This window comes from Culex pipiens, chromosome 3 (assembly GCF_016801865.2).
Source record: "Culex pipiens pallens isolate TS chromosome 3, TS_CPP_V2, whole genome shotgun sequence".
Classification (NCBI taxonomy): domain Eukaryota; kingdom Metazoa; phylum Arthropoda; class Insecta; order Diptera; family Culicidae; genus Culex; species Culex pipiens.
The window spans coordinates 63971034-63983733 of record NC_068939.1 but is presented as its reverse complement, the minus strand read 5'-3'; the positions used below and the strand labels follow the sequence as shown (position 1 = coordinate 63983733).

Here is a 12700-nt window from a genome sequence, read left to right as displayed (position 1 = left end):
TGATAAAATTAGATAGGCAAAATGTAATGATAGAAGGTGGTTAAACTAAACAAGATACATGCTAATAGTTACTAAAAATAAAACAAGAAAAAAATCAGACAAAAGAAGTAGGGTAGGGTAGTCATCAATGAGACACTTTTGGTTTTCAACTTACAACGATTTTTCTATTTTTTTCATCAGCATGCTTTAATGAGCTTTTTGTTGCATTTTCTTTCTTTCAGTGTGTTCTAACATTGACCAAAATATGAGATCGATCCGACATCTACAGCCAGAGTTATTCAACTGTCTCATTGTAGACGCACTTGGCAGGAACAATGAGACAGTTGGGGAACAATGAGACACTCTACGAAAATCAATACTTTTCAAGCAAAACATCATGTTTTTGTATTGTTCCATTACAGGTGACTTTCCTTGAACATTTTAGAGCAATTTTGCCAACATGAAACTTTAATTAACAAAAGTTATACTAAAAAGTATTTAAATTTTGTAAAATCCATATATTTATACCAAATAACATTGTATTTTTGGTTAAATGAAGTTAAAACTCTATAAATATGCCAAAAATCACTTTCAATTCATGTTTTGACAGATTTACATGGATTTTGAAATGTTTAATGAAGAAAAATCAAAGTGTCTCATTGTTACCCATGGGCTAAAATGAGTGGGGAACAATGAGACAGCCCTGGATTCTGGGTTTATTCTAAATTTTGATCAAACCTAATGAAAGGACATTGTAGCCCAACTCAATCCCTATGGAACGTCGAAAGAAATTTGAAGAAATATTAGTTTTGGTGTAAATGGCAGCCTACGAGCGAAAAAGTGTTTTTTGTCCATAATTTACTTTTACATCCCAGAATCAAACATTTATGAATAACTTTTCAAGGGAGCTTCCATGACCAAAGCCACTATTATAGCAGACGTGTATTCAGTAGATACACCTTTCCCCCAAATATGAGCCTGATTGGTTGAAACTACGACTTGTGAGAGCCATTTTATCATTGTTCCCCGTGTCTCATTGATGACTATTCTACCCTAAAGTTTGTTGTAGAACAAAAGTTGAGAATAGCTTTGATTTTCGCATTTGAGCAGTTCTCTACGGAATCGGTATTTTTTCTTTAATTTTAAATTATGTAGTTTTTAATCCGCCTGAAACTTTTTTGGTGCCTTCGGTATGCCCAAAGAAGCCATTTTGCATCATTAGATTGTCCATATAATTTTCCATACAAATTTGGCAGCTGTTCATACAAAAATGACATGTGAAAATTCAAAAATCTGTATCTTTTGAAGGAATTTTCTGGAAATTTCTGAAAAGTTGGCATTTTATGTTCGCTAAAACATATCAGAAAATAAAATAAAAATAGTGTTTTTTTTTCGCAAATCAAATTTTAGTGTCAAAAAGTGAAAATAAAAATAACCAAAAAAATTTTTACCGTGTATCATTTTTTTAGTGTAGTCCATATCCATACCTACAACTTTGCCCAAGACACCAAATCGATCAGAAAATTTCTTCAAAAGATACCAATTTTTGAATTTTAACATATCATTTTCGTAGGGACAGCTGCCAAATTTGTATGGAAAATTATATGGACAAACTAATGATGCAAAATGGCTTCATTGGACTTAGCGAAGGCACCAAAAAAGTTTCAGCCGGATTAGAAAATACAAAAAAAAAAAAATCAAATGACCAAAATCTCACAGAATTGCTCATTTATTAACCATTAGGGTACTATTACACTTCCACCACATATTAAAAAAAATATGTATTTTACACTTAAAATTATTTTCATCAATTTATTGTGATACATTTTAATTCAGAGCCTTACGATTAAAATTTCTCTTTAATTTTTTATAATGTATTTTTGTCTACTAATTTGTGACCTTGTGGTTTGGGGCAATGTACAATTTCATCAAATTTTAAAATCAATGGTAAGAAAAGTAAGATATTTCACTGAACACAGAGCCCTTTTTTAATTTATATTTATTCAGATATTCTTTTCCATGCACATCCATTCAGTTAAAATATTTTTGAGTGTCCAATCACAATCGATGACTTTTCACCTCAATTTTAAATACCAGCAACTTTCATTTATTCATGAAATTGTGTAGCTTTTGCTATTCAGTGATTTCAAATGTAGGAGGTCCTATAACACTTAGCCCTTAGTAATTGGTAACTTTTTCATTTGACTTTTTTTTAGTTTTTACTCCATTGATTTGACAATATTAAACTAAAATTTGACTAACTGTCACTTTTTACCCGGAGTTCACCAACTCTATCGAAATAAATGTTTGGTAGAGTTGTAAGCTCCCTGTGAAGAGGGTGTCTAACTAAAAATTGACCCCTATGGCTCGACAACAATTGATGTCAAACCATCGGGATTTAAGTGTAGTGGTCAAGTAGTGGTGTCTCATCTTATCTATTCTCAACATTTAAATTCACTTGATACGATTGTTTTTTATTAGGGCTCTATCAAATTTTCAGCTTAACATTTACACGAGGTATATAAAGGTTTCATTATTCAACTAATTTCACCCACAATTAGTTGACAATTCTACATAATCTCAACTCCAACTGATCGACTGCCCCCTAGAAATTTGCGGACGACCATTCTTGCCCAAACTGAACCCGTTCGAGTACGCAATCGAGAGTGTTTTACGGCCGGGCAGCTGGTACGATTGACTGCCCGAAAACGACGCCGACCCGGCCAACCCTTTGGGTCCAACGCTGAATCCCTGGGACGCGGCATTGGCCGCCGATGCACCAAACGAACCGAGAGGTCCTCCGCTCTGGAAAGACTGAGCCTGCGCGTTCGCCGCACTCGATCCGAATCCGTGCGGTCCAAAGCCACTACTGAAGGCGTTGGCGTTGGCGCTGGAACTGCCGAAGCCGAAGCCGCTAATGTTTGGAAGAAAATGTGGTTAGACTAGAATTCTAAGCGGTAGCAGCTTAAAATGGTAGAACTTACCCCAGTTGTCGCTTTTGTCGATGAACAGATGACGGATTCAAGATGAACTCGGCAATTGGATGTGCTGGTACCGCTGAATTGATTGTTGATTCCTCTAAGCTTCTGCTTTGATAAATTGCTAATAATTAAAATAACACATGCAATTGATGAACATTTATCAAATATCTCTTAACTCTTACCGTTTGTTGAAATTACGAAAAGTCCAATCACCACACTTAAGCCAAAGATATTAAATAAATCTTTCATTGTGACTAAAATGTCAAATTGCCGGAGGTAACCTTGGGTGTGTTCGGTAGGCGGTTCAAGCGTTATTGGAAACTGAATATTTATTGATCCCAGGTTTTATACTCGGCTTTTGGCGGAATAGTGTAACATAGGTGGAACCACATGGATTATCGTTATACTAGAAACAGCTTTGAAAGATCTCGAAAACTCAGGGTGATATTTTTTCTTTACATTAAACATCATTCAGAAAAAAATACAATTTAACATTCAAACCATGCACAATACCAGTTTAAAAAAAATGTATCATACAAGTGAATGCATAAAATATTCAAACCCTTAGGATGATCACCCTAGCGCGAACCTGTTTATATTGAACAGGATTGGATGTTTGAGGGAATTCCCCAAAAATCTGTAGGTTTCACTATATTTAACTTTATCGTTCGGAACAGAAGGTTTTCAACTGAGTTTAGATTGTTAAAATTTAATAGGCTGAAATTAGGCCTTAACCAATATTTTTCAAAGCTAATGTCGCCCTCCTCCTTTGAAATAGGGCCAACAAATTAAGGGGTTACATACTTGTAGAAAATCACAAAATTTCATATTATAGATAATTTATTGAATCCAGTAAAAAGATGATTTTCAATCACTCCTGAATGTTTCATGAAGATATTACATGATTAAACTGAGTTAGATACGATTTTAAGCTCAACATTTTGCCGTGCGCAAAGCGGACTGTCAAACTTTCCGAGCATTTTTATCGAAACACCGAGTTGATTTACGGTTGCCGCGATATCTCGAGATAGGATGGACCAAATTGGCTGAAATTCGGGGTGAAGACTCTCAAGACATATTCCGTGTGCATGACGAAGCCCGATTTTTATATTTTACTTTTAAAAAAAATACAGAATTTAAAAACTGACGATTTTTTATAAGAAAAACACAAAACTATTTTTATCTTTTTAAAATGAGTTTTTTTTTTAATTTGGCATTCGTCATGCACACAGGACTGGGTTAACGAGTCTTCACCAAAATTTTGAGCCGATTTAATCAAGGCAGTGTAGAGATATCGTGTCACCCGTTGTTTGAAACTGCTAACATCAAATAGCTATATCTCAGCAATGATACAACCAAATGTCTTCAAATTTGTTTTGGTAACACAGCGTAACAAAATATTTTTTTTATTTTTTGGCAGCACGAAAAAAAATGCTCCTCTAGAGATCGGCTTCCCGAACACAATGCAACCTGGCGCATATTTTTATTGTTATCCTAACTCGAGATATTCAATGCAGAAGTTTTGCATATGAATCACCCCCCGTCGAAAAATATTTTTTATTTTGTTTTCTCTGTAACTTCTGATCAATTAGGTCTTTTTGGATGCTTCCGGTGTCATTCGACGGTAAATTGTTAGAAAAACTCAAGATTTGGTCCCATTGGCCGGTTCCCGTAACCGGTTCCGGAGGAAATCCGGAATATTGACCAAAACTGTGCAGAAACTTCAAAATTTTGAAGTTTTTTGCTCCTAATGCGAAGTGAACACACTATAGCATCAAACAATCCATACAAACTAAAAAAAAATGTTGGTCCCAGCATGTTTGAAGGCGTCTAATTGAAAACGTGGCCATTGAAAACCGGTTCCGGTCTATCCGGATCCGGAAACTCTGGAAAAAATAAGCAATATTTTCACAATTCCAATGTGTCAGACAGATATAAACAAATGTGTTGTTGAAGCAATCTTTGCTACTTCAAATTCATATTACCTCCAAAACATGGCCAAGTGGCCAACGGGAACCTGCTCTGAATGTTCCGGATCAGGAAACCTGTGGAAATTTTATATTTTTATTAATTTTATTAAGAAGTTTTTATTAAGACATTTTTAATGTATCTGAAAAAAACATCTAAATTGATTCAAAATCAAAATCAGAAATGTGGCCAAGTGGCCAACGGTAACCTATTCTGGATGTTCCGGATCATGGAACCAGTGGACACTTGACTTTTTTTTAAATTTTAAAAGCATTTTTTCATTAAGAAATTTTCAAGGATTCTGGAAAAAAATTAATTAATTCGAAAGTGGCCAACGGTAACCTATTCTGGATGTTCCGAATCAGGGAACCAGTGGATACTTGATTTTTTTTGTTTATTTTTTAAAGCATAATAAAATAAATAAATTTTCTAGATTTCTAGAAAAATCAGAATTAATTCAAAATCAGAATCAGAAATGCCTGGTGATCAAAAGAAACCCGTTTTAAATGTTCTGGATTAGGGAACCAGTGAACATTTGAAGATTTTATCAAGTTTTCAAAAAAACATATTTTGATTCATGAAATTTTTAAATTCCTGGAAAAATTCAAAACTTATTTGAAATAGGAATAAGAAATATTGCCAAGTGGCCATCGGGAACCCGTTCTGAATGTTCTGGATCAGGGAACCAGAAGACACTTGATTTTTTTGTTATTAATTTTAATAATGCATATTTTAATTAATGAAATTTTTGAATTCCTGGAAAAATCTGAATTTATTTAAAATTAGAAATAAAAATGTTGCCAAGTGGCCAACTGTTCCGAATCCGGAACATTCAGAACGGGTTCCCGATGGCCACCTGGCGATATTTCTTATCACGAATTTTAAATAAATTCAGATTTTTCGAGGAATTTAACAATTTCATTAATTAAAAAATGCTTTATAAAATATACAAAAAAAAAATCAAGTGTTAACTGGTTCCCTGATCCGGAACATTCAGTACGGGTTCCCGTTAGCCACTTGGCAACATTTCTAATTCGAATTTCAAATAAATTTTGATTTTTTACAGGAATTTTAAATTTTCATTAATCAAAATATGTTTTTCGAAAACTTGATAAACATTTCAAATGTTCACTGGTTCCCTAATCCGGAACATTTAAAACGGGTTCCTGTTGGTCACCTGGCCTTATTTCTCTTTCTGATTTTGAATTATTTCTGATTTTTCTAGAAATCTAGAAAATTTCTTAATTAAAATATGCTGTTTTTTTAAATATAAACATTTCAATTGACATTGTACAATTTCACAATTGTATTAATGGAAAAAAAATATATTTTAAAAACTATTTTTTTTATATTTTTGGAAAAAAACACGATTTATTTGAAATCAGAATTAAAGATGTTGCAATGTGGTCAACGGGAACATTGGACATTGGACGTGGACACTTGATTTTTTGTTATTAATTTTAATAATGCATATTTTAATTAATGAAATTTTCAATTCCTGGAAAAATCTGAATTTATTTAAAATAAGAAATACAAATTTTGCAATTGGCCAACTGTTCCAAATCAGAGAACCAGCAATCACTTGACTTTTTTTTGTTTATTTTATAAAGCATTTGCTAATAAAGAAATTTTCTAGATTTCTAGAAAAATCAGAATTAATTCAAAATCAGAAATGTGGCCCGGTGACCAACAGGAACCCGTTTTAAATTTTCCGGATTAGGAAACCAGTGAACATTTGAAATTTTTATCAAGTTTTCCAAAAACATATTTTGATCAATGAAATTTTAAAATTCCTGTAAAAATACAAAATTTATTTGAAATCAGAATTAGAAATATTGCCAAGTGGCCTACGGGAACCCGTTCGGAATGTTCTGGATTAGGGAACCAGTGAACATTTGAAATGTTTATCAAGTTTTCGAAAAACATATTTTGATTAATGAAATTTTAAAATTCCTGTATAAATTCAAAATTTATTTGAAATCCGAATAAGAAATGTTGTCAAGTGGCATCCGGAAACCCATTCTGAATGTTCCGGATCTTTTATTTATTTTAATAGAGCATATTTTAATAGATGAGCAATTCTCTACAAAACCGGCCGATTTCGACCATTTTTATTTTTTGTATTTTTTGATTTGGCTCAAACTTTGTGGGGGCCTTCCCTATAACCAAAGAAGCCATTTTGCATCATTAGTTTGTCCATATAAATTTCCATACAAATTTGGCAGCTGTTCATACAAATATGGTACGTAAATATTCGAAAATCTGTAACTTTTGATGGAATTTTTTGATCAATTTGGTGTCTTCGGCAAAGTTGTTGGTATTGTTAAGGACTATTTAGAAAAAAATAGGTACACGGAAAAAAAAATTCCCGATTTTTTTATTAACTTTTTTTTCACAAAAACTCAAATTCCCAAAATACGTATTTTTTGATTTTCGAGATTTTTTGATATGTTTTAGGGGACAAAAATCCGCAACTTTTGAGCTATAGAGAAACATGGTCAAAAAATCTGCCGCCGAGTTATGATTTTTTGAAAAACTGGTGATTTTTGGAAAAAATCGAAATTTCATACATAACATTTTTTTGACCTCATTTTTTTAATGCAAAATTGAATTTGCAATCGAAAATTACTTTACACATTTTTTTATAAAGGGCCCCGTTTTCAAGATATACCACCGAAAGTTTGATTTCAGCGAAATATTTGCAGTTTTTCGATTTTTAAAAATAGTGACCATGAGTGACCATTTCCAAAAATATTTTTTTTGAAAAGTTCAGAAAATTTGCTATAAAATTGTCTAAGTGACATTGAAGATTGGACCTCTGGTTGTTGAGATACAGCGACTTAAAGAAAAAGAAACACGAAAATTGAAGTTTTCTAAGTCTCACCCAAACAGCCCACGATTTTCTAATGACGATATCTCAGCAACTAATGGTTCAATTTTCAATGTTAATATATGAAACATTCGTGAAATTTTCCGATCTTTTCGGAAAAATTATTTTGAAAAAAATTAAATCAAGACTAACATTTTAAGATGACCAAACATTGAATATTATGCCCATTTAAAATGCTAGTATTGATTTAAAAAATTTCAAAATATTTTTTTCGAAAAGATCGGAAAATTTCACGAATGTTTCATGTATTAACATTGAAAATTGCGGATTTTTGTCCCCTAAAACATATCAAAAAATCAAAAAATACGTATTTTCGGAATTTGAGTTTTTGTGAAAAAAAAGTTAATAAAAAAATCGGGAAATTTTTTTTCCGTGTACCCATTTTTTTCTAAATAGTCCTTAACAATACCTACAACTTTGCCGAAGAAACCAAATTGATCAAAAAATTCTTTCAAAAGTTACAGATTTTCGAATATTTACGTACCATTTTTGTATGAACAGCTGCCAAATTTGTATGGAAATTTATATGGACAAACTAATGATGCAAAATGGCTTCTTTGGTCATAGGGAAGGCCCCCACAAAGTTTGAGCCAAATCAAAAAATACAAATAAAATCCATTTCCGGTTTTGGTAGAGAATTGCTCAGATGATTTTTTTTTAAATTCCTGAAAAAATCTGAATTTATTTAAAATAAGAAATAATTTTTTTTCTAATTGGCCAACTGATCCAAATCAGAGAACCAGCGGTCACTAGACTTTTTTTGTTTATTTTATAAAGCATATTTTAATTAAGAAATGTTTTAGATTTCTAGAAAAATCTAAATTTATTTGAAATCAAAATTAAAGATATTACCAAGTGGCCAAAGAGAACTTTTTCTGATTGGTCACAATTTTTATTAATTTAAAAACATATATATTTGAATAACCGATTTTTTCATTTTAATTTTAATTTTTAAAATGTTACCAAGTGGCCAACGGGAACCCGTACTGAATGATCCGGATCAGGGTACCAGTTGACACTTGATTTTTTGTTGTGTATTTTATGAAGCATTTTTTAATTAATGAAATTTTTAAATTCCTGGAAAAATATGAAATTATTTAAAATTCGTAGTAAGAAATATTGCCAAGTGTTAATTGGGAACCCGTTCCTAAAGTTCCGAATCTTTTTCCATTTTAATAATGCATATTTTAATTAATATTTTTTTTTATGCCTGGAAAAATCTGAATTCATTTTAAATAAGAAATACAAATTTTGCCAAGTGGTCAACTGTTCCAAATCAGAGATCCAGCGTTGTTTCGTTGTTTATTTTAAAAAGCATATGTTAATTAAGAAATTTTCTAGATTTCTAGAAAAATCTAAAATTATTTGAAATCAAAATTAAAGATGTTGCCAATTGGCCAACGAGATCCTGTTCTGACTGGTCACAATTTTTATTAATTTAAAAATATATATTTAAATTACTGATTTTTTTTTAATTTTTTAAAAATCACATTTTTTTAAATCAGAATTAAAAATGTTGCCAAGTGGCCTACGGGAACCCGTTGAAATGTTTATCAAGTTTTCGAAAAACATATTTTGATTAATGAAATTTTAAAATTCCTGTAGAAATTTAAAATTTATTTGAAATCTGAATTAGAAATGTTTCCAAGAGGCAAACGAACCCATTCTGAATGTTCCGGATCTTTTATTTATTTTAGTAGAGCATATTTTAATTAATGATTTTTTTAAATTCCTGAAAAAATCTGAATTTAATTAAAATAAGAAATACAAATTATACTAAAAGGCCAACTGTTCCAAATCAGAGAACCAGCGGTCACTAGACTTTTTTTTTTGTTTGTTGCCAAGTGATTTTTTTTTATGTTGTTGCCAAGTGGCCAATGGAAACCCGTACTGAATTTTCCGGATCAGGGAACCAGTTGACATTTGATTTTTTTGTTTATTTTATAAAGCATTTTTTAATAAATGAAATTTTTAAATTTCTGGAAAAATTTAAAATTATTTAAAATTCGTAGTAAAAAATATTGCCAAGTGTTCATCGGGAACCCGTTCTGAATGTTCCGGATCTTTTTCCATTTTGATAATGCATATGTTAATTAATATTTTTTTTATGCCTGGAAAAATCTGAATAAATTTTAAATAAGAAATACAAATTTTGCCAAGTGTTCAACTGTTCCAAATCAGAGATCCAGCGTTGTTTATTTTAAAAAGCATATGTTAATTAAGAAATTTTCTAGATTTCTAGAAAAATCTAAAATTATTTGAAATCAAAATTAAAGATGTTGCCAATTGGCCAACGAGATCCTGTTCTGACTGGTCACAATTTTTATTAATTTAAAAACATATATTTAAATTACTGATTTTTTTTTAATTTTTTAAAAAATCACTTTTTTTCAAATCAGAATTAGAAATGTTGCCAAGTGGCCAACGGGAACCTGTTCTGAGTGTTCCGGATCAGGGAACCAGTGGTCAATTAAAATGTTTATTTATTTAAAAAAAAGCATATCTTAATTAAGAAATTTTCTAGATTTCTAGAAAAATAAGAATTAATTCAAAATCAGAATAAGCAATGTGGCCTGGTGACCAACAGGAACCCGTTTTAAATGTTCCGGATTAGGGAACCAGTGAACATTTGAAATGTTTATCAAGTTTTCGAAAAACATATTTTGATTAATGAAATTTTAAAATTCCTGTACAAATTCAAAATTTAATTGAAATCCGAATTAGAAATGTTGACAAGTGACAAACGGAAACCCATTCTGAATTATCCGGATCTTTTATTTATTTTAATAAAGCGAATTTTAATTAATGATTTTTTTAAATTTCTGAAAAAAAATCTGAATTTATTTAAAATAAGAAATGAAAATTTTACTAAGTGGCCAACTGTTCCAAATCAGAGAACCACGGTCACTAGACTTTTTTTTATTTATTTTATAAAGCATATTTTAATTAAGAAATTTTCTAGATTTCTACAAAAATCTAAATTTATATCAAAATTAAAGATGTAGCCAAGTGGCCAACGAGAACCTGTTTTGACTGGACACTATTTTTATTAATTTAAAAAAATATATATTTAAATTACTGATTTTTTTTAATTTTTGAAAAAATCACATTTTTTTTAAATCAGAATTAGAAATGTTGCCAAGTGGCCAACGGGAACCCGTTCTGAATGTTCCGGATCAGGGAACCAGTTGACGGGAACCGTTTACGGGAACCGGAACTGGTTACGGGAACCGGCCAATGGGACCAAATCTTGAGTTTTTCTAACAATTTACCGTCGAATGACAACGGAAGCATCCAAAAAGACCTAATTGATCAGAACCAGATGACACTTGATTTTTTTTTGTATATTTTATAAAGCATTTTTTAATTAATGAAATTGTTAAATTCCTCGAAAAATCTGAATTTATTTAAAATTCGTAATAAGAAATATCGCCAGGTGGCCATCGGGAACCCGTTCTGGATGTTCCGGATTCGGAACAGTTGGCCACTTGGCAACATTTTTATTTCTAATTTTAAATAAATTCAGATTTTTCCAGGAATTTAAAAATTTCATTAATTAAAATATGCATTATTAAAATTTAACAAAAAAATCAAGTGTCTTCTGGTTCCCTGATCCAGAACATTCAGAACGGGTTCCCGATGGCCACTTGGCAATATTTCTTATTCCTTTTTCAAAGAAGTTTTGAATTTTTCCAGGAATTTAAAAATGTCATGAATCAAAATATGTTTTGTGAAAACTTGATAAAATCTTCAAATGTTCACTGGTTCCCTAATCCAGAATGTTTAAAACGGGTTTCTTTTGATCACCAGGCATTTCTGATTCTGATTTTGAATTAATTCTGATTTTTCTAGAAATCTAGAAAATTTATTTATTTTATTATGCTTTAAAAAATAAACAAACAAAAAAATCAAGTATCCACTGGTTCCCTGATTCGGAACATTCAGAAGGGGTTCCCGTTGACCACTTGCCCACATTTCTGCTTTCGAATTAATTAATTTTTTTCCAGAATCCTTGAAAATTTCTTAATGAAAAAATGCTTATAAAATTAAAAAAAAATGTCAAGTGTCCACTGGTTCCATGATCCGGAACATCCAGAATAGGTTACCGTTGACCACTTGGCCACATTTCTGCTTTCGAATTAATTAATTTTTTTCCAGAATCCTTGAAAATTTCTTAATGAAAAAATGCTTTTAAAATTTAAAAAAAAGTCAAGTGTCCACTGGTTCCATGATCCGGAATATCCAGAATAGGTTACCGTTGGCCACTTGGCCACATTTCTGATTTTGATTTTGAATCAATTTAGATGTTTTTTCAGATACATTAAAAATGTCTTAATAAAAACTTCTTAATAAAATTAATAAAAATATAAAATTTCCACAGGTTTCCTGATCCGGAACATTCAGAGCAGGTTCCCGTTTGCCACTTGGCCATGTTTTGGAGGTAATATGAATTTGAAGTAGCAAAGATTGCTTCAACAACACATTTGTTTATATCTGTCTGACACATTGGAATTGTGAAAATATTGCTTATTTTTTCCAGAGTTTCCGGATCCGGATTGACCGGAACCGGTTCTCAATGGCCACGTTTTCAATTAGACGCCTTCAAACATGCTGGGACCAACATTTTTTTTTAGTTTGTATGGATTGTTTGATGCTATAGTGTGTTCACTTCGCATTAGGAGCAAAAAACTTCAAAATTTTGAAGTTTCTGCACAGTTTTGGTCAATATTCCGGATTTCCTCCGGAACCGGTTACGGGAACCGGCCAATGGGACCAAATCTTGAGTTTTTCTAACAATTTACCGTCGAATGACACCGGAAGCATCCAAAAAGACCTAATTGATCAGAAGTTACAGAGAAAACAAAATAAAAAATATTTTTCG

The 12700-nt window shown here is 31.4% G+C and overlaps 1 protein-coding gene across 1 annotated transcript; it reads right to left on the bottom strand.

Annotated features, from left to right (window-relative positions):
• Window positions 1-1757: 1757 nt before the first annotated feature.
• Window positions 1758-3264, bottom strand: LOC120418542 (uncharacterized). Its single transcript, XM_039580976.2, has 3 exons — window positions 3143-3264; window positions 2964-3081; window positions 1758-2893 (listed from the first exon to the last, which is right to left on the bottom strand). Exons 1-3 carry the CDS (start codon window positions 3207-3209, stop codon window positions 2560-2562), a joined length of 519 nt encoding a protein of 172 aa, XP_039436910.1. The 5' UTR covers window positions 3210-3264; the 3' UTR covers window positions 1758-2559.
• Window positions 3265-12700: the final 9436 nt, after the last annotated feature.

Bases quoted from the DNA above. Each gene is read 5' to 3' on its own strand.
- LOC120418542 (XM_039580976.2), bottom strand. From the start codon at position 3,209: ATGAAAGATTTATTTAATATCTTTGGCTTAAGTGTGGTGATTGGACTT. The intron at 3,082-3,142 runs GTAAGAGTTAAG...TTTAATTATTAG, and splicing joins TTTCGTAATTTCAACAAACG to CAATTTATCAAAGCAGAAGC. The intron at 2,894-2,963 runs GTAAGTTCTACC...TCCAAACATTAG, and splicing joins CGACAAAAGCGACAACTGGG to CGGCTTCGGCTTCGGCAGTT.